The sequence below is a fragment of the Dermacentor variabilis genome, chromosome 5, assembly GCF_050947875.1.
Source record: "Dermacentor variabilis isolate Ectoservices chromosome 5, ASM5094787v1, whole genome shotgun sequence".
NCBI classification, from domain to species: Eukaryota; Metazoa; Arthropoda; class Arachnida; order Ixodida; family Ixodidae; genus Dermacentor; species Dermacentor variabilis.
Genome location: NC_134572.1, coordinates 14,144,129 through 14,166,577, shown reverse-complemented (window position 1 = coordinate 14,166,577; position 22,449 = coordinate 14,144,129). Strand labels below are relative to the sequence as shown.

Here is a 22,449-nt window from a genome sequence, read left to right as displayed (position 1 = left end):
GAGCAGTCACTGACGAAGGCTGGCCCACCAGCCGAAACGTTTGACAGTAAAAAAGAATGTGTTTCCAAGCAACAATGCCTCCAAGTTTTATGCATGCGCTCGTCCCATCTTTATCTGTGTGTGGAATTTTTAGCGTTGATCCCCCCTCAGCAGTTAGGGTTAACACGATCTGGAATTCACCTTCAACGTTAAGTAGAGGCATTAAGTAGAGGTGTGCTGTGAGTGGGGCTGCAGTGTTTTGTGCATAGGCAAGGGGATAAACCCCATGACAACCTTCCGCCCCTCTGGATTGCCGCTATCCCTTGCCTTGCTTTCACATTCAAGCTTCGAACCCCTTTCATCCATGTCGCTCTTTCAGAGCCCACCTCATGAAACTTTCTATTTTGTGGGAAAGGGGTAAGGGGGGGGGGGTTGACCCCACCCCCTGGCTACGTCAATAGTTGCTATATTGCTCCACTGCTTATTGCATTAACGTTATTATTCACCCTTAGATGTTTCCTGCTGGAAATTTTTTTTTTGTCAAGGCTGGTTTTATGTAATGTACATATGATGTTGCATGTGATATTACTGTACTTAGACCATTTCAGTAGTGCTGCTGCCACAGTTTATCCTTCTTCCTTTCTTTTTTTTTTTTTTTTTTTTTTTCAGAATTCCAAGCACTGAAGACATACCTCCCTGAAGCTGTACGGTTTGAGCCCAGCAAGGAACTTCGGAAAGAACTCAAAGATGGTGGGCTTGCAATTGTTGATCAGTGGATAGCAGCGCATGCAAGGTAAGCCTGTGATTCACTAGCCTTCAGACTAGGCCAGATGCATACATTTTATGCACTACTTATTGTAACTGAAATTTTCTTTTGTGAAGCTGAAGGACAGAGGATTATTTTGGTATAAACCCATTCTGTTATGACAAAACCTTGCACTGAAGTCGCATTGACTGTGCTGCACCAACTGGATGGTACTGAAGTACAGATACGCTAGCATAAATGCTTGCCATTTATAAAAATTGATTTTTGCATGGGCAGAGAAGGAAAGGTAAGTGGGAGTATTATTTTTTACTTTGTTCCCTTTGGAAAGGGAGCTTGCCTTTTCAACTTTCCAACAGTCCTTTACATTTGTCTTTATTGTGCAGCTCTCATGTTGAATGTGCAATGATGGGAGTCAGTTGTAGCTAAGAAGTTACACTGAGTGATGCCTCGTATAAGGCGAATGCTTTATTTTTTCAGTTCAGTGTTTGAGGGGTGTGTTCAAAGACAGACGGAGGGAGTCCTGACTATATTTAGTTCTGCTGCGTCCCAAAACGGCTATGTGCATTCTTTGGGCATTTCCTGCAAGGCAGCCCCTTTACCAGTGCTTGCCTGGATGGCAAAGGGGCCAAACACCAACTGTAAGGCACAAATGAAGAAGCTCGCTTCAAGGCGACCAGAATCGCTGCCCTCCGTGAAAGCGGTAACGACCGTGAAGGCCAGTCATGACCCTGACAAGCTGACCGTCACGGAAAGCAAGGATCCAGTGTCGACGACTTTCGTGGGAGGATCGTGGACCCCTGTCTCCCGATTGCCTCATCCATGCTTTGAAGGTTGGAAATCAGAGGCAGAGTCCAGCAAAGTGATGTGATCATGGATGAGATTTTGCAACCAGTTCGACCATTATGATTGACTGAGGCAACAGTCATCAGATTTCCTCGTACAGTTATCTGGGGAAAACGACTGTTTTAAAAGCGGGTACCTTTGGTGCAGTGAGTGTGTTCTGACGTGTGTGCTCAGACAGGTAGGTAGCTCACACATTTAAACTGCTCCTACATGGGGTGTCTCCCGCATCTGGAGCCAGTTGTATGTGTAAATTAAACCTCTTTCTCGTTTCCTTCAATCTCTCGAACTAATCTCATCAGCAAGCAACTCTTGGTGATAGATGCGAACAATGACGTGGTTCCGCTTAGCCAGCTTAGTACGCCGCCCTGGCATAGCGCAGGCTAGCTACCATGTTTTAGGTGCCCCTGTGGAGTAGGCAAGCGACCCTTTCATTGACGCCCAAGTTCTAACCACGAGCCCCAAAACCAGATCGCAACAGTTTTCAGCCAAATATTTGTGAGATGGTAAATTGTCTCAGTAGAAAGGAATCAGCCTTCGTTTTTTGAAACTTGGCACAGATTTCTTGAAAAAAATTAGTGATTCACTAAAGGTGGAAAAGAGCGTTTTAATGACTTGCAGATATTACAAATCTGAAGGCCTATCACTCTAAAATTAACGCATTGTACCATGCCAAGTTCTTTTTGGTAAATCTACACCGCTAGTACTATTGGCCCACGGGAAGTTAAATTTATGTCACCCATTGTAAGTTTTTGAAAAATTGCCAAACATTGTTTTTTGAGCAGCTGTGTCTGACTGACCCCGAAATCGGATGTTTTTTAAGCGACGTTAGCTAAGGTGATGAAGCTGAAAATATTTCTGACAATTCTTCAAAAGGTTTCTAGCAAACTAAAGAAAAAGTATGCAGCTACCCCACATATTTATTTTGTTTTAAAATTGAAAAACGCTAAAATTGCAAAAGTAACGAAAATTTGAACATTTTAGAGACCTTTTGAAAAAAGTAATCACCATTGATATTTACAAAAATTTCATAGAATAGCCATAAAGGACTCGTAAATCTAGTACTGCAATAACATGTTGTATTATCTTATTGTAAGTGAGAAAATTTAGCCTATCTTAAAACCCATCTATGGTCAACGATGAGCCTCATACTAATAATAAAATAAAAATCGCACTCATATTGAATTCTGAACTCATTCTTTTTGTTGTAATAACGAAGGGTGGCTCAGATTTCATCATTTTAACCTCTTTTAACCTTGAAATGAGTTGAGCTTTAGTTTTCAGGATTTCTGCATTCGTATTTCTACTACAATACATTGAAGTAGCAAGCACGCGAAAGCGCATACAGCAACTTCTTTAAATAGACTAGTTGGAGGAACCTATTTCTTGCATTGATCTCTAGTTACGTCTGCTGCCTGAAATGCTCCCTGTGTACATAAACAATGCACCAGCTTAGTGGGAAAGCGCGATGATGCCACTACTATGGATGAGCCAGCTGGGTGTGTTCCGATGAGGACAGTTGCAAAATGGGTCCCAAATATCTTTCATTTTCACTTAACTTATATATATATATATATATATATGAGAACAAGTTAAGGACCACACAAAGAGCGATGGAACGAAGAATGCTAGGCATAGCATTCAGAGACAGAAAGAGAGCAGCTTGGATCAGAGCGCAAACGGGTAAAGCCAATATTCTAATTGACATTAAGAGAAAAAAATGGAGCTGGGCAGGTCATATAATGCACAGGTTAGATAACCGTTGGACCATTAGGGTTACAAAATGGGTACCAAGAGAAGCGAAGCGCAGTCGAGGAAGGTGGGGCGACGAAATTAGAGAATTCGCAGGTGCTAGTTGGAATCGGTTGGCACAGGACAGGAGTAATTCGAGATCGCAGAGAGAGGCCTTTGTCCTGCAGTGGACATAGAATTGGCTGATAATGATAATGATATATACCCGCCGTGATTGCTTAGCAGCTTTAGTGTTGTGCTGCTGAGCACAAGGCCGCGGGATCAAATCCTGGCCACGGCAGCTGCATTTTGATGGGAGCGAAATATAAGAATGTGCACCCACGTACTTGGAGTTAGGTGCATGTTAAACCCCGGATGCCCGAAATTAATCGAGTCCCTCACTATGGTGTGCCTCATAATCAGATTATGGTTTTTCCATGTAATACCCCATAGTTTCATTTTATTTAAATTTTTATATTAGGCTTAAAAAAACCTTCCACACTGCGGAACTGCAATTACTTTTCCAACATAATTTTTTTTTTTTCGCGCACAAGAGAACTGAGACAAGGTGCGATAATTTCGTTATTGAGTCTGAAAACGTTGCAAACTTGAAAAAACTGGAGGATGCTTAAGCTTCGCCTTCAAGAGTGGAATGTGATAGCGTTATCGCGCCCCGTTCGCACCGCCTACTCTAACGATCTACGCGAGCCAAACGTGATTCGCACGAACAGCTGGGCCGCGACGCGCCATGAAGGCGGACGCGATCATGGGGCGAGTGGCCCGCCACTTGTCGGGGCAGCGCCGTACATTGCGAGGAGGAAGTCTTCTGTGTTTGCCGCAAGATGGCTCTGCGTGTGCGCAGAGCGCAGAAGAAATGTAGCGGAAACGTACTTCGCTACTCGTGAAACCATGACTTCTGTAATTTACATGGTCATAATTACCCGCCGTGGTTGCTCAGTGGCTATGGTGTTGGGCTGCTGAGCACGAGGTCGCGGGATCGAATCCCGGCCACGGCGGCCGCATTTCGATGGGGTGAAATGCGAAAACACCCATGTGCTTAGATTTAGGTGCACGTTAAAGAACCCCAGGTGGTCAAAATTTCCTGAGTCCTCCACTACGGCGTGCCTCATAATCAGAAAGTGGTTTTGGCACGTAAAACCCCAAATATTATTATTATTATTATGGTCATAATTACCGATATACACCGCAGTATAACTTTCTATGGCACGTTTCTAAGGCAACACCGCATTCACTAGAGGCGATTTTGTCTCGCTTTGAACAATCGAACTCGTGGCTGAGTGGTAGCATCTCCGTCTCACACTCCGGAGACCCTGGTTCGATTCCCACCAGCCCATCTTGCAAGATGTTCTTTATTTATGAAGTGCCTTCTGGGATTTATTACGGCCAACGCCACTGACGCCAACACCGACGCCGACGACACCGGCTTTTCTGCGACACGAGCTCCTTAACGCTGTCGCGTTAAAACGCGTTTTATGGAGAACAACATGCATGGTAAACGTGTGGTATAGAGAACACGTGGTATAGAGTTCTATGGAGAAACGCATGGTATAGAGAACAAACTTTAAAAACACGTAGTATAGAGCTTTTTAAATGTTCACCCTTTTACTCCACATCTATACCACCCCTCACATTGACTTAATGCAAACTAAATTTAATATAATCTTAACGCAGTGTGGAAAAAAATAGCAAATGTTCTTTTTTAACCCTATGAGGGTCGATTTTTTTCGCCATATGCGACCGCCCAGGGTCGATTTCTTTTATTGCAGATCCCGATTTTTCTTAGTGACTTATTTCGAAAAAAAATTACCGTAATTTTTCTAGGGTGACCGTAAAGTGAGCAAAAAATATTTTGTGTTGGTATATATGCACTCTTCATTCATGAATAACAACAATAAAAAGGACATAAGCTTATCAGAATTAAAAAATTGATGCATTTTTATGCACATAGTTCAAGGCTTTGAAAATTCATACACGAGAATATTTCGCAAGCCTCAAATGTTCCTGCTTTTACACTAATATGTACGTCTACAGCGTAATCGAACTGCGTAGGTGCGTGCACTCAAGAAAACTGTTTGGTTGTGTGCCCATCACAAGAAAGCAACACGTGTGACAAACTTCCGCTAATCTTCATTTTATCACCAACCAGCTAGGGCAATTAGTTTTCGCAAGTCTTAAAAAAAGAAGAAAAGAAGCGGAAACGCATGCACGGCGGCATCCTTTCTATGCGCACCCCTGTGAGCACTAAACGAGCAAGAAACAGGCGGTTGCCCTTTGAGCAACTAGAAACGAGGTAGCCATCAGTTTCGCAAGCACAAAAAGCCGAAACCGCCCACGAGACAAAATCCAAACGGCCGCCCGCCTGCACGCACGCCAATGTGCGACTGGTAGTATATAGACGCGCGGGAGCAAACTAGCGCTAAAACAAACCATGCAACGAAAACCGAGAGAGGGAGGCGCGCGAAAGAAATTTTCTGCATCCCCACATAGTGGCAGCACATGACAGAAAAGAAAAGGTTACTAAATTGGCGCGCTTTTTAAACGTACAGACGGCGCCGTAAATATACAGCATCGACCATTTTCGGACTTGTTTGCGGCGCCGTATATTTATGTCATTGACCGTCAAAGGGTTAAAAAAACAAAGCAGAAATTGGGGGTTTTACGACCACTTTTGATGGTAATTTAAGAAAAGAAGTGCAACTGTAAGTATTTTACGTGCTTGTATGAAATGCATATCACAGTACAGCTTCTTTGGACAGGACTGCAACATTCAAAAGCATAGCCTTTGGTGACCCCTGCAGCAGAAATAAAAACTATGTCATGCAGCTTAAAAAGGTCCTGAACCACCTCTTAAGCTTGGTGAAAAAACATAGTCTGCAGATAACGGACACTGCTGTGAACATCTCAGCCATGTTTTGCTGTCGTACACGGCATGTGGAGCTCGCAATCAGAGCACGAAGTCAGCTTTCTCTCAAACTTTATTCAAGAGAAGCCTGCTCCTCACTCTTTTCTGGATGCTTTATTTCGTAATATATAGCAGTTTCCCATACATGGCTGCTATTGGCCAATAGCAGATGTCAATGAAGAGGGTGTTTGGATCAGTGTTATTGTGAATATTTATTGATAGTGTTATTGTGAATATTTATTGATGCAGCTTAATAAACAGGCAGAAGTAAGCGAAAATCTGCTTTTGAATTTTGATAATAATTATGCACTTCTGGAAGAAGCTGGCTATTGTCTGCTCACACTTGACTGTGGACACCCACGTAGGGATTAAACTTTGGCCACCCTGCTTATCTGTGTCGTAGCCATTGGTCTCGCTACTTTCGACTAGTTTTGAAGGATCACCTAGCCTCGAACGATACGAAACTTGAGGTCAGGTCACATGCACGCTTACCGGTGTGTGCTCACTCCTGGCCGCTGAGACGCCTTGGCAGATTCCACTTCATATTGAGCTGTTGATAGTGCTTTAGAATGTGCAAGTTGGATGTTGCTACTATCTGTTGGTCAAGTTGGTGCAGAACAATGCCAGTCCACACCACATAGCACAGCCAGACAGGAGCATATAAGCGCGACCTCGCAATCTAGCCCTGTCATGCACAAAGCCAGCAGTGCGCATACGCACTGCAGTTACTTGTAGCTGCAGTCTGCTACATAGCTACGTGGCTGCCGCGTGGAGCCGTGATGCGTCTGTTGGCTGAACACACAGGACAACCGCATTTAACTATGTTTGATGCATCATAAGCACCAAAATCGGAAATAGTGGCACTTTGTGAACATCCAAGATCAAATTCGAACTGTGCACCACGGTGACATTCAGTAAGCAGAGTGTTGTGAGCACACCCTGCTCCCGTAGCCTTCGCAATACAACTCATTGAAGGAGCGGAAGCATCGCGATGGGGCTGTTTGATTGCCAAAAACTTCACCTCTGCTAAAGAGATTGAATTTTATTTTATGCCAAGGTATTTGTGAAACAGTCTAATTTGACTTCAAATGCATATCTCAACTTCGATAAAAAGTGGTTCAGGGTTTGCATGCTTGCATGCTAAATATTAATGTACCTCATCGATGCACGGGAGGAGTATCACTGCTTGCAGTGCTGTTGGACCACCCTGCACTGCTTGTCTTAATCATTGCTTTTTACAGCCAATCTCAAATGTTTATGGAACATTTGATCTGCAAAACAGCAGAATTCTTGCTCAGTTTGTGCTTGAAATCCGCAAAACAATGCACAGTTGTGTTGGTCATGTAAGCCAGTGCAGGTTGCAAGTCTAGATCACAAGTTGCATCTTAAGCTCTTAAATGACATGCCAAAGCTGTGCGGCTGTGTTTCTTGCACAACCAACAAAAAATTACCATGGTGTCATGACAATGTTGAAGAAGCTAGTGTATGGACAGCCTTTAGGCAGCACTTTATGCCAAAGCTGTCCAGCCATGTACTGCTGCAACGAGAAATGGTCATCATTATGTTATAGTGACACGCAGAATGTAAAAAACGAGAGTAAAGGCGGTTAACCAAGGGGCCTGATTTTTATTAGTCATACCATAAGAAGCCAACAAACACTCGAGACCGTTCACCGAGTCAAAGATACTCGGACCTTGGCCACAACCGTCACTGGCTCGAAAAGCGATTCGTGCACTAGTGTGGTACTTGAAGTGCACGGGCTTAAGAGACCGCTTATAGTGTCATTGTGTACGCTGTCCCTCTTACACGTACTCAGTACTTACTCTCACCCTTTCTTCCTCTTTCTATTCCCCTTTCCCCCACCCCCAGTGTAGGATAGCAAACCGGATGCTGTTCTGGTTGACCTCACTACCTTTCCTACCCTTGCTTTCTCTCTCTCTGACACCAAGGACAACATGGGGGAAATTATTTGTGCTTAATAAATGCAATAAAGAAGTGATAAATTAATGGATATGAAAGTGGATGAAAAAGCAACTTGCCACAGGTGGGGAACAATCCCACAACCTTCGCACAATGCGAACATTGTGGGATCGTTCCCCACCTGCGGAAAGTTGTTTTTTCACCCACTTTCATTTCCATTAATTTATACAACCTTTGCACAGTGCGAAGGTTGTGGGATCATTCCCCGCCTGCGGAAAGTTGTTTTTTCACCCACTTTCATTTCCATTAATTTATACAACCTTCACACAATGCGAAGGTTGTGGGATCGTTCCCCACTTGCGGCAAGTTGTTTTTTCATCTGCTTTCATTTCCATTAATTTATCGTTTATTTATTTCATTTATTGAGCACAAGTAATTTCCCCTATGTTGTCCTTGTTGTCAGTGTTGGCTTCTTATGATATGCAAAATGTACAAGTATGATGAATATAGAAAACTGCAACCAGTATCGAACCTGGTACCTACTCCTTTGAAAATTGATGTTAAAGCCAGCTGTGTCACAACATTAGTGAATAGTGAGTGCTAAAATCAGCGATAGCTCATGGATTGGCTGTTGCAGTAACAAGGTTAAACAAGTGGAACTGACTATATTGTTCACTGTAATGTGCAAGTGCTGAATGCGCACTATGTTAATGTGCACCTTCAAGTAGAAGTTTTCCTCTAACTTCATACGCCATGCCAGATTCTGCCAATACAAAAGAAATTGTTAAATGTCATCCAATGTTTTCTAAGGTATTTGTAAGTACTGTTCAGATTACCTCTCTTGTTATCCTTTATTTTTGTTATCTTTGTTAGCACTGATTAGCCACAATGAATTATCGCTTTTCTTGCCGTTCTTCCTTCAGGCTTTTGCATGGACACACAACACTGTCTCTTGGTAAACAGCTTTCCGTGCAGCCTTATCTGTCATTATCCTTGGTACGGATAACATAAGTCTGACTTCATCATTGCATTAGTTATTTTGTGCTGAACTCAAATTGATACAGAGAAGAAAGGGTCTACAAAAAAAAAAATGTTGAAGTTACCGATGTACATACAAATGTCTTGAGATTGGACTAGAGCTGCAAGCTGTGTATTAGGGAGCACTGAGTTACGCAAAATTACCATCTTCTTTGGTGTTCACCAGGCATATTAATTTTTTTCAGGTGCTTTGTGGGCAGCTATGAGTCAACATTTTCTTTTCGCATTCAAGAGGAAAGAGAGATAATGAATTTTCATCCTGACACAACATTCAATAGGCTTTGTGGAAATGGACAAAAGTCATGCACTCAGCCTACAAGATGGAGAATTGCATATCCTGACTGATTATCATTCCAAGTAACAGCGTGCTGCCTTTGGAGGCATTTGGTCTACAGGTACATTCTTTGTTCAGATGACAGCGTATAGCCAAACCTCGATATAACGAACCTTGATTTAACTAAATTTGCGATGTAACGAACTATTTTCATTTTCCAATCTTAGTCGCATTGAAAACCGTGTATTTATTTTCCACAATTTAATGAAGTAATTTCGTGGCACAGTTTAGATCTAACGAAATTTTTGGCCATTTCAGTCACATACTTGAAGCGTCTATGGTTAGTAAATCTAGCAAAAAACTATGTCGGCCAAGGCAAAAATTATTGCAAGCGTTGTTTTGCATGAAAAGTTTGAGCTACAAAACCGCTGTCAAACCGCGTGCACCAGGATACAGTAGGCAGGTAAAACCGCTGCACCATTTGTCATGTTGGTAAGTAACTCAGATAAGCACAAGAGCTGACAATTCCTTCTGCGGGGAAGGGATGGGGAGAGAGAGAACATGCAGTAACGTGATCAAGCACGTGCTGTGGGGGGAGGGTGTGTGCAGGAATGCGCGCCTATCTGCCTTCTCCTCGCGTTTGTCCGTGCGCTGGAGGTAATCTCTCCGCGGCAAGCCGATCGAAATGGATGGTGCCTTCACTCGCATTTTGTTGTTCCTGCACGTCTATTGTTGGCAATTGTGTAATCTCATGTTTCCAAGGCTTGGTACGCAGCACTCGCTCGTGCTGTGCACGGCTGTGAGTTCGCGGTATCGAGTGAGATATGTTAATGTTTGCCTGAGCATGTGTGACCCTGATAAAAGTACGAACCTTACTTTGTGTAGTCTCTTTGCTAACGCCATCAATGCTCCACCTTTCTGGCAAAACTGACTTCTTTTGTTTTTCTTTTTGGCTCAGGAGCAATACCTGTATCTTTCTGCACTTTTTTTTTTTTATTTGCGGGCGCCGGCTACGGGCACTAAGCGCGGTCAGCTATGGCCTCCAACATTTACGGTGCCGCACGACGCAACACACACAAATCTCGGATGCCGTGAGCCACGTCGATGTGCTGCTGCCAGTGCAATCAGAACTGTACCCGCTGGCACTCATAACTATGGCCCGACCTTCTTGCAATTAGTTTATAAGTGCTTACTAACAAGATATTGTCCAACCGGAATGCTCTGGGAATTTGTGAAGTTGTTTTTAATGCTGAAACTTTAAAACCACGAATTGACGAAAAACTAAGTTTTTCGCTGCAAGTATAACTTCGTTATATCAAGGTTCGACTTAGTTGAACATAGTGTCTACATTTATTTTGGCAGTAATCTTTAGGCGAGGAGACATGCTTGCAATTAGCTAATCATTTACACTAAAATTAGGGGATAAGGAAGGTGTAGTTTGCTTTATGTAGTGTTCTTTAATAGCTCCAATCACACTTTTATAAATTGTAAAACTATATCCTAAGAGAAAGCACGGGGCTGTGAGCCAGCGATCAAAGCTTGGCATTGCAGAGTACTGGCCAGGTGCTCTGTGGACATCCAAGTGCACATAAGTAACAAAGTATGAGATGTGCATGTTTTGTATAAGAAATTGTGGTCTTTCAGGTAACTACTTAATGTCATTGCCCTCAAGGGTCAGGGGGACAGGGGTCCTTAGGCCGAAAAATTATCAAATATTGATTTTTGGGAAATGACATTTTCGGTTTGTACATTTATTCTATTTATTTATCTGCAAAGCTCCTTATCTTGTATGTGGCTATTTCAGTTGCAATATCAATTTTAAGACAAATAAGGCAAGTGATTTTTTGCCTGTGTTGATAAAACGACACACATGTAATGACACTGCACTTGCGTTTCATGGCCTCGTGTGCCGCCATTTTGATCTGTGCTCCTGAAGCGTACTAAAATCTTTTGTGTGTGTACATGTACATATTTCTGACTGTTGTTGATTATATGCGACATTTCTTTGTTTTCTTCACTTTCCCAAAATACTAATTTTGCACGCCTAGGAAATCTGTTACTGTGATATCTCAGTACATGCAGCTTCTGTTAATTTGACCCTTGTGGCACTGCAGTACTTTATCAGGTATCTGAAAGGTAAAATTAACAAATAGCAGCAAAATGAATGAATGTGAATAATTCTTTTTAATTGCTTTAAATAGTTTTTATTGTCATTTTGTTTCTTGCTCTTGAAGCCTGACTAAACCAGCCTGAGGGTAACAATGCCAACACATTTAAACACTGACTCAATGTGAGGCGACACAAAACAAGCGGCAAATTGCTTGCCATTGAAAGGAGTGCTGGCTACAAAAAGATTAAAATAAATGTATATAAAGCAGCTTCATGCCTAGGGAAGCAGCAGTGTCGTCTGCTAAATGTCTTGTGTTTTCAAGCTTGTAGTAACTACTGCGCACCTGAGAGGGCACCGGTGTGGGTTGGTGTGGATCGAAGTAAATGAAGGGGCATGCTTTTGAGTTCTGCTTAAACAAGCTTTCCTTCCACAGAATGTATGGTTTCTCGCCAAGATTTTTCAGTGCATTCCAATGAAGTGAAAAGTCGAATTTACTGAGGTCAAATTAATGGGAGTTGACTCTGCCTATTACGAATAGACGAATACTCTTTGCAGCATGAAGCTAGATGTTCAAAGCAGACAATCTAAGGAGCATACTTTCCAAACTTTTTGTCTTACAGTTTTTAATGTTTATCTTTTGTGTGGCCACTGCAGGCCCATGCTCAAAACAGCAGGCTTCATTGTGCTGTAAAATAAGAAATGACCCAATCATAGAATTGCTTCCGTCATTGTGTGCCTTACGCTTTCTAGTATTTATCCATGTGCCATTTGTATGTCTTTGTACAGTGGTTATTTGTCAGCTGTACTCAAAACAAAAGGGAAGATTTTAAAAGTTACCCATGAAATAATGAAGCCACAGAAAAAAATCATCGTATTTTTATAATCAAAGAAGAAACTAAACAAGCCTGCCAACTTTTATAAAGTTTAGTAAAAAAAAAAAAAAATGACAGCTTTCAAACGCTTGCCTACCCTGTCACCATCCCATTGTCATTCTCGGGGTGCCTAAGTGCATTGCGGAAAGAAAAAGTGATTTGCAGAAGGGTTGAAATCTGGGCCAGTTGGTACATACTTGAACGAAAAAACCAGTCAAAAACACAAAGGACAAGAGGAGAGGTTCACACCACAACGACCACAGTCGTTGTGGTGTGAACCTCTCCTCTTGTCCTTTGTGTTTTTGACTGGTTTTTTCGTTCAAGAAAAAGTGAGAAAGGAGCAATTTCATTTCTTCACCGCACTGCATTTCACTACATGTTGATCATGTTGATAAGTTAAGCATTGACACATTTATTACTAAGTAATATTTTCAGTCATTCGTGCCTCACACTTTGCAAGAGCAGAACTGCTTTACCACCAATATTGTAACAATGAACATTTCCATGATGCACTAGCTAGCATTGTATAAGCAGGAATGCTGTTAATGGACTCATAATCAAACGACGGTACTAATATATTTTTGCATTTGATTTGTTTTACTTGCACTGTACCTTCCCTGAGCTTTGAGAGTAATTGAAATGAATAAATAAGAAAAGATCAGCAAAACCCATCTCATGATGACTGTTAATGGCAATGCATTAGCATTGAATCAATATAGCGACACAACATATTGCCACCACCGAAACGAGTTACGCATGAGACATGTACTGCAGTGGGACTCCTCTTTCGCGCTTCCCAAAGAACACTTGGCGCCATCTAGTGCTGCCACCGCGAAGCCTATGCGTGGCCTCCGTAATGCATGGAACAACAGTGTATGCAAATGTTGAGAAGCACGTCATGTGGCAACCAGACTTTTCTAATGCACTTTTTTCTGGACATGCTACACTATCTAGTGGCACTGCTGAGAAGTTTGTATGTGGCCTCCATGCACTGAGATTTGTTCCCTCGCTTGCCACTGGCGCATACTCAGTGACTCAAGTTGGCAAGAGGTTCATTGAAGATTGGCGCATACCCAAGTGAATTCATGGCGCGACTCACTAAAGCATTGGCTTGAAAGCCGTTCATTGAATGCGGCACATACCTATTGCATGCATCGGGTTGCTGCCCTTGAGGAACCCTCGTGATGTGGATTCGATTTCACTCAGCATTGGAGAAATTTAAGGGATCTTTTTTGTCATTGTAGAGAAGTACATCCCCAGTGGCACAGGCCAAGTTACCCTAGTTGGCATCACAATGGTTCATTGAAGACCAGCACAGACCGAATGCTGCCAGTCGGCATCACAGACTTCCTTCGAACAGCAGTGCCTACCCAGTCCTGCACTTGCAGTGGCCCATGCCAGCGTGAAAGAGGTTCGTTGAAGAGGGGTACATATGTACACACTAGCACATACTCGGTGACTCAAGTTGGTCTGATGGTTGCTTTCGAACCTTGTTCTCTCAGCACAGCAGCCCGGTGCTTTAACTATTCAGCCGTGGACTACACAGTTAGCCAGGCTGGCAGGAAATCGGTTAGGTACAAACATACTTAGACCAGCTAGATACATAGCTCCCGGGCAGTTCTTTAAGTACCCCAACAATGCTGACGCATGAATATAAGCAGGGCTTTGTTATTGATGCCACCCACTGACAGGATATTGCCGTTCTTTTTAACTCCTATTCAAAAATTTATTAGGGGAATCTATTCATTGAAAGGCATCGCAGCTATTCAAGTGTGCTTTTGGGTTTGAAGCAAAGGTGTTGCAGGGCCCCTTCAAGCTCTACTGTCCTGCCGCTTGTATACCCTGCAACAGCAATGGACTGTCTGCATGATTCCCTGTGTAACCCTTTGCACAGTGCACAACTCGCTCCAGTCACAATCAGATAATGGCACCTGGGAAAGTCTGCATTCATAATACTGAACGGGATGACCAAGGAAATGGCACAGAAGAATAAATGATACAGCGACGGGTGAATCATGACAGAGAAGAAGGGCTATGTTGGGTTAGCTGGAGCAAGAAAGGCAAAGTAAGCAAAAGCAGAATTTTGATAACAGGCCCACAAAAGCATGAGAAGCTGACCTTAGTCTACAGCAGGATAGCACTAAGGGTGATGCAGCAGAAGCCACTAAACACAAATGAGTATAGTGCATCCCTGTGAGCATCAGGAGCATCTTGGCTTGGAGTGCGAGCATCAGAAATCACCTGTGCGAATTCCTGGACAGATTTCACAGTCTGTAAGACATGCGACTGGCTTTGGCACCAAAACAATGTGAAGCCTGTTTGTCTTGAAGTGTGTCGCAATGCTCTTGGATATAGTATTTTCTGGCAGACATACCACTAAACTGCCTGCTAAACTGCCTGTACCGCTAAACTGCCTGCCATACTCGGATTGAGTGACTGAGCATATTTCCAAGTGACTTTGCGCCTGCCTTTCCATGCTTGCTGTTGCTCTACAAACAGTGACACTTAGGTACAATTAGGTGTAAAGGGGCTCATTGAAAACATTCCAACCAATGTCCAAATGATGGTTAAAGGGATACCAAAGGAAATTTTTGTATTTAGGTTATTTCCTCACAAAATATTGAATTTAGACTGCCCACGCTATATTTAGCAGTGTTTGTGTTCACTTATACAGAAATTTCTCAAATAGCACAGGTTGAAAAGTGTTTGTACCTCCTGCATAATGCTACAAGCCAATCGCAAAGGAGGTGCTAGTGATATTTATTGCAGTACACTTCATAGAAGCTACAGTGTGGCTAGGCTTCATGACATGTGCTTACACGATAACGTAAAAGATGGACAAGAAAATGCCTGAAGTACTCGGCGCACAGCTCTTTCTTTGAGCGAAATCACTCCTGACATAAGTAGCATATAAGACACCGGTGTTAGAGGTAGTGTTGGTTTTATATGGACAAGGATGCCAGCTTAAAGACTTGTTTATTCTAGTGTGTACTGTTATGGGCCAAGAATGAAGAAGACGAGGTACAGTAAAAGAGAAGGACGAAGTGAAGTTGACTCTATGATGCAAAGTTTAGCGCAAAATATAGTGTTTACACCATGGTGTGCTCTCATAGTATTTATTTTGGTAACAGTGGTGGGATTGGACATGATAAAGGGACTGAAGGACAAAACGTAGTGTGCTAGAGGAAGCACAGAAAGAACTTGACTGCAAGCAACAACATAAGTTAGAAGAGCTGCTCCTGGAATTGTCCAGCCTTCCTGTAGCCTACGGTTTGCTGCTGCGAACAAGGAAAAACAAGCAATTAGTGAAATAATGGTCTGCAAGGTGCCACATGAATGATAAGGAGCGCGAAGCAGACCAGCTCAACTAATGTGAAAGTGCCGTTGGAGGGACAAGTTGGAGGGAGGAATTTTAGAGCCAAACAGACGTGCCACATGCAACCACTGCTGAGCAGTGCCATGAAAATTTCCGCACCAAGGACCAGTTTCTGCTGGGCCTATATACAAAGCAGAAGTTCTACACCAGAAGATCTACACCTACCTTGAAGACAAGAAAGCTTTTCTCCCAACCAGCACGGATTTCGACAGCACCTTTCGACTGTCACACAATTGATAGAAATGATCAATGATTTTTCAGCTTCCTTGAACAATAGAAAGCAGGTCAATGCTATATTTTTAGATTATTCAAAGGCTTTCTATCTGGTTGAACATAACGAATGAATAAACTGATGGAAATGAATATAAATTATGATCTTGTTATGTGGATATGCCCATACCTTACTGATTGGACTCGATACGTTGAAATAGATGGTAACAAATCTTACCAATTAAATATAACCTCAGGCTAAATATAACCACAGGGATTCGTTAATATAAATATAAATAACCACAGGGATTCGTTTTAGGACCACTACTTCTTTTTAGTTTACACAAATGATATTGCTCATCACATAAGTAATGACATAACCATCCGGTTATTTGCAGATGACTGTTTATTGTATCGTGAAATCAAAAACCAAAACGATCAGCATCACTTAGTCAAGCCCTTAAAGCTGTAGAAGTCGGGGTCGCAAAATGTAAAATGAAAATTATTGAATCTAAATCAGTCATGCTCAGAGTTACAAATAAGACAAAGCATGTTATTGAGTGTAATTATGAGATGAATTCAACAATTCTAACTGAAGCTGAAATGATAAAATACCTAGGTTTAACAATTTTGAAAGACTTGATTTCCATCACACGTAGACAGAATTTGTGGAGCTGCAGAAAAAAGTTATGGTTCCTTCGCCGAAAATTAAAGCTAGCAACCACACTCATAAAGCTACTTGCATATTTAACTTACATTAGACCGATGATAGAGTATGCCAGTGTCATTTGGGATTTGTTTCAATCAGGATTAATAAACTGCATTGAGAAGATACAGAGAAAATCGGCAAGGTTAATTCTTTCCCGGCATTATCGTACTGACTCTGTTTCTGAAATGCTTCGGTTGCTTGATTTGCTTCCACTGGCTCAAGGGCTGAAGTTGGCTAGACTTACATTTCTTTTTTTGTTATCAAAAGGCCACTTCAATATTGAAACCACACCTTATCTTGCTCCCAGGCAGGCTAGAAACATCAGGTCAAGCAATCATTGCATGTTCTCAATTCCAAAAGCATATCTGGACATATCCGCTTATTCATTTTTTCTGCTAACGATTAAGGAATGGAACAGGTTGCCAGCGTCTGTTTTGCAGTTGAGTAGCATTAAAGGCTTTGAGGAATGCGTTAAAAACCTTTTATGAAATTGAATCTTAGTGGTGTCGTGCAAACGTTGTCACACTGTTCTAGAATACATACTATAGTCTTTCTTTTATGCTGCTTCCGATACCACTGTCACAATGTTACAAACATGCATTTCTTAGCCAAAATATTGTACTAGGGTGGTTGCTTGAGCTAGTTGGTAATTCATGATCAAAAATAACGTACAGCGTGAAAGACGACTGTGAAGACGACATACACAGCGCTCTTATGTCGTCTTTGCAGTCCTTGTCTTTCGCGCTGTACGTTATTTTTGATCAAAATATTGTATTTGTATTTGGTTATTTGTTTTGGTGGTTAATGCATTGTATTTCCAACGTTCATGGCTTTATGTCCTATTTACTTTTGTAAGGTGTTTACATTTACGCTATGTGGAAACTTGCTGTACCCACCCTGTTACGGCCAAGACGGCCAACAGTATATGAAAATAAAATAATAAGTACTGTATTTACTCGCATAATGATCGCACCCGCATAATGATCGCACCCCTGAATTTTGTCGTCAAAATTTGATGTTTTTTCTTTTCTGTGTAATGGGGGGGATCGCACCCTGAACTTGCCTCAGCGATATGTCATGTGCCAAGTCTAGCTAATGATGATCGCGCTTACCATCTGTCGAATGCTATGCAAACGATCCTAGAAATACCAAGTGACATACCAAAGACATACCAGAGATATACCAAAAACATATCAAGCGGTCTGCACGCACCCAACATTTATCTTAAGCAGATCCCCCATTTCATTCCTTTTATCACTTTCCGCACTTACATGAAAAAACAAGCTACAACCAAACTTGCCTCGGCTTTGTTATTCGTAGGCTTCATAGTGGTTTTGGTCAACAACAACAACATAAAGGGCGCCTTTCGATTCCTCGTCTGCACACGTGGGCATGCAACAAATCATGAGCGGCAACGATAGTGGCCAAGTTTACACTGATATGTTAGAGGTGTACCCTATTCATACGCCGACGCTTCTAACGCAGCTAAGATATTCGCCCACCCTTAGCGGAAACGTGCCGTATGAGGATAGCAGTGAAGACATATGCCGCAGTTTCCGCAGCATGCCCGCCATGTGTTTCTATGTCACTGGCAGCTAAGCGCGCCCATCTCTGTTTCTGTCCCCTCAAAGTGGACCTGGCTATGTTATTGTCGCAAACTTGCCGATATTAATGGTATTATTTATTACTCATATGGAATAAACTGTTTCGATGCGCTTAATGTACTCACGAAAAGAAAAATAATTGCGTTCAGCGTGTTCGGCTTGCTCCGCTGGCCGCCATTTTTATTTTGGTGTCCCGCACTGACAGTGGCAGCCGCCTGCTTGTCATCCTGGAGCAAATGTGGTTGGAAAAAAGAAAATGTTTCTTTTCGTGGGAAATCTAACCTGCGTAATGATCGCACCCCTGAATTTGCATCAATCTTTTTCATCAAAGAAGTGCAATCATTATGCGAGTATATACGGTACCACTTGGCATCAGCACACTTGCATGAGACATTTGACAGGAGTCATCACGGTATCACGGCCTGCCATCATTTGCTGTCTGTACACCTTTCAATATGTAAAACATTATTTTGGCTGAAGCCGTTTGCCATTTTTTCCAGTGCATATAGCTATCATTGAAATCTATTTTGACTGCGCACTCTGGTCTCTGCTTATCTGCTTGAAAATGTTTATTTGAAGAATGCATTGTTCACACATTTATAAGTGGATGAAAGGATGGCATCCGTAGTAGCTTGAAGGCATCCTGAAATGATTTTGACAATACTATACAAACATGCCGAGTCATTAGGGTAGGTCCTTCTGATGATTGAGTGACGCATTTAAGTGCTCTGTGTAAAGCATGTAATCTGTCATAAGGTTTTAAAAACGTACATCACTACCAATCGCAGTGGTGCCACTCTCCTGAGTTTTCAGCCACCCCCTTACCATCTACGTAGCAGGCATGGCTGCTCGATGCTCTTGAGATGGTTCGTCTAGGTGGTCGAGTTTTCCAATGGATCTCTCATTACCTTTTTATGAGATCTTTCTTTGTCTGTACCGGTGATGGTAAAACCGCACTACACTACACGTACCGAGGTGTTCCTCAAGGCGGTGTACTAAGCCCTACCCTATTCAACCTCACACTCATTGGTCTCGTTGATCATCTGCCAGCAGCGATCAAGATATCAATGTACGCCGACGACATATGTATATGGACCTCAGGTGTGACACGTCCTCAGATACGTGCAAGACTTCAAAAAGCTGCTACTCTAATAGCTATATACCTCCGCAACCAAGGTCTTGAAATCTCGTCAGACAAATGTGCACTGATGGCGTTCACTCGCAAACCAATGACACCCTACGCCATATCAATAAATGGCCAGTTAATTTCTTATGAGAAGACTCACAAATTTCTTGGCATAATCATTGATAGAGATCTCTCATGGAGCCCCCACGTGACCTACTTGAAGAAGCGTCTGACAGCAATCTCCCAACTTTTCAAGTTTCTGGGAGGAAAGACTTGGGGAATGTCAGTGCATGCAATGTTGGAATTGTACAGGGCTCTTTTTCTGGGCTTCTTGAGATACAGTTTGCCCGTACTGACCAACACCTGCCAGACAAATCTCCGTGCTCTACAGGCTATTCAAGCTCGGGCTCTCAGGGTTTGTCTTGGTTTGCCAAAATGCACATCGATAGCAGCGACTATTGCGATTGCTCGGGACCAACCTATACAAACACACGTTGCGGTAGAAGTGTTGAGAGTGCACATTAGGCACGTTGCCCGTGCCTGTTCCCACCATCTGGCAACACTACCGTCAGAAAGGCCGCAGGCAGCATTTTGTACTACGATTTCGGAGTATTCCACCTGCCTCCCGTCAGGCTTCACCCCCGCAACTAAGCCATCGATTCCTCCATGGTGTTTGGCTCGACCCGCAGTGCACCTCACCGTACCAGGAATCAGGAAAAAATCTGAGCTGTCATCACCTGCTCTTAAACAACTAACTCTGCTCCTTTTGCACGAGAAGTACGCCGAACACGTACATATTTATACTGATGGATCGACAACTCTCCAGTGTTCCTCTGGAGCCGTGGTCTTCCCAGCGAAAGCCACCACCATCAGTTTCAAGACATGTCACCCAACGACACCGATGGCCGCGGAACTTGCAGCCCTTCGCGCTGCACTTCGTCTCGTCAGCCAAGAGCAACCTCGAAGGTGGTCAATATTCAGTGACTCGAAGGCTGCACTGCGATCTTTGCTATCGGCCCTGCGGCGCGGACCACACGAACAACTGGTATTTGAGCTTAGAGGACTCATTCATACCTTAACTGAGAAAGGACACCACGTGACATTTCAGTGGCTTCCAAGTCACTGCGGAGTCATAGGGAATGAACACGCTGACAACGCTGCTCGGTCGGCTCTTCAAGGGGACGAAGAGGAGCCGATACCGTTATCAAGGACAGATGCCGCTCGAAAACTTCGAATGATCAGCCGTGACATCACGTTCTCCTTGTGGAACGCTGGAAGTTTTCACGACTACCGACTCCACAATCTTGACTACTCTCTACGCCTTTGTATTCCAGCTGGACTCTGCCGTCGCGAAGCTACCCTGCTTTGTCGACTATGGCTAGGGGTGGCTTTCACCAAGTCTTTCGCTTACCGAATTGGATGGGCCGACGACGCCACGTGTGAGGACTGTGGTAACGAGGAGACTTTTCAACACCTTCTTTGTGACTGTCCTCGATATAATTTACAGAGACAATCACTCGCAACCGCGATAGCGCGCTTTGACCAAAGACCTCTCACAGAGGAACTTATTTTACAATACCGCCATCACAAGCCATCGCAGCAGAGGGCGACGAGGGCACTGTTGCGGTTTTTGAGGGCGACAGGATTGGACAGGCGGCTGTAGCCTGAACAAATGTTGATAGTGTGGCAAGTGTCACTGTGCTGTGCAATGACAGTATTCGGTGCCAGTGACCGATGGTGACTGTGTGTCTAGGCTCCTTCCTTTCCTTATCTCTACTTTGTTACCACTTTACCTCCCCCTCCCCTCTCTCCCCAGTGTAGGGTAGCCAACCGGATCTTTTTCTCTGGTTAACCTCCCTGCCTTTCCCCTTTCCTCTCTCTCTCTCTCTTTTGTGGTGAACAAAGGTTGTTTGCAATAGTTGTAATGTTCATTAATTTGTTTCTATAGAACACAGTAACAGAAAGAGAATACACAACGTCAATTGATCACTACACTCAAGCAATTCCGGCACACAGCAAGTGTCGTCTGCTTGTGTTACAACGTGCTCCATCTTACTGCGAGCTCTGCAGCCATTGTTAGTCCCGAGGTTTCTTTTCGTGAGGATCATGAAGTGCTCTTGTTACGTTGTTGGCTGCAAATCTAGCAATAGGTAACACATTAAGCTGCGACATTGTGCCTCTCTGCAAAGCAACAGGCGAGCAGAGTGGCTGCAGTGCATAGGGCTGTCGGTATCCGATCGGCGCCAGGATCTACGCATTTGCAGCTGTTACTTCACGCTGGAGGATTACCACCACAATAGAGTTTTAGTGTATGTGGTGTTCCGGTAAACACAAGCAGAATGGGCATTTTGTTGGATGGGTGGACGTGCAAACATGTGACCTGTAGGGTGCAGCGACCGGGTGGCGCAGAGCTCAACCAGACAAATGCAGAGCTTATATAGCAGTAACCAAGTGTATTCTACTTTTCTGCCGATGTAAATTTTCGGCAAAGGCGTAATCGTGAACAAGTCATTGAAAAAAAAATTAAATTCTGGGGTTCTAAGTGCCGAAACCATGACATGATTATGAGGCACGCCGTTGTGGGGGACTCCAGGTTAATTTTGACCACCTGGGGTTCTTTAATGTGCACCCAATGCACTGTACACAGATGTTTTTGCATTCTGCCCCCATCAAAATGTAGCTGCCAGGATTTTCAACACAAAAGCCACTATGCCATGACAGCGGGTCATCATCGTCATCAGCCTGGCTACACCCACTGCAGGGAAAAGGCCTCTCCCATACTTCTCCAACTACCTCGGTCATGTGCTAATTGTGGCCATGTTGTTCCTACAAACTTCTTAATCTCATCCGCCCACCTAACTTTCTGCTGCCCCCTACTACGCTTCCCTTCTCTTGGAATCTTGGAATTCTCTTGGACAGGCGCGGATCCGCGCCTGTCCTGTGTGTTTTCTTTTTTGTCCTTTGTTATTTG

General features: G+C 43.2%; 1 protein-coding gene across 5 annotated transcripts in view; it reads left to right on the top strand.

Moving 5' to 3' along the window:
* The window catches only part of O-fut2 (O-fucosyltransferase 2), a 66,052-nt gene that overhangs the window by 38,813 nt on the left and 4,790 nt on the right, over window positions 1-22,449 (top strand). Inside the window, exons 6-8 of one of the 5 annotated variants that reach the window (XR_012828402.1) lie at window positions 649-772; window positions 9,383-9,592; window positions 10,430-11,823. Coding sequence is in view for 3 of the 5 variants with exons in the window: in XM_075691765.1 (XP_075547880.1) it covers window positions 649-772; window positions 1,223-1,613 (515 nt within the window). In the remaining 2 variants the exon portion in view is untranslated. The other 4 variants (XR_012828403.1, XM_075691766.1, XM_075691765.1 and 1 more) reach the window with 4 other exon arrangements.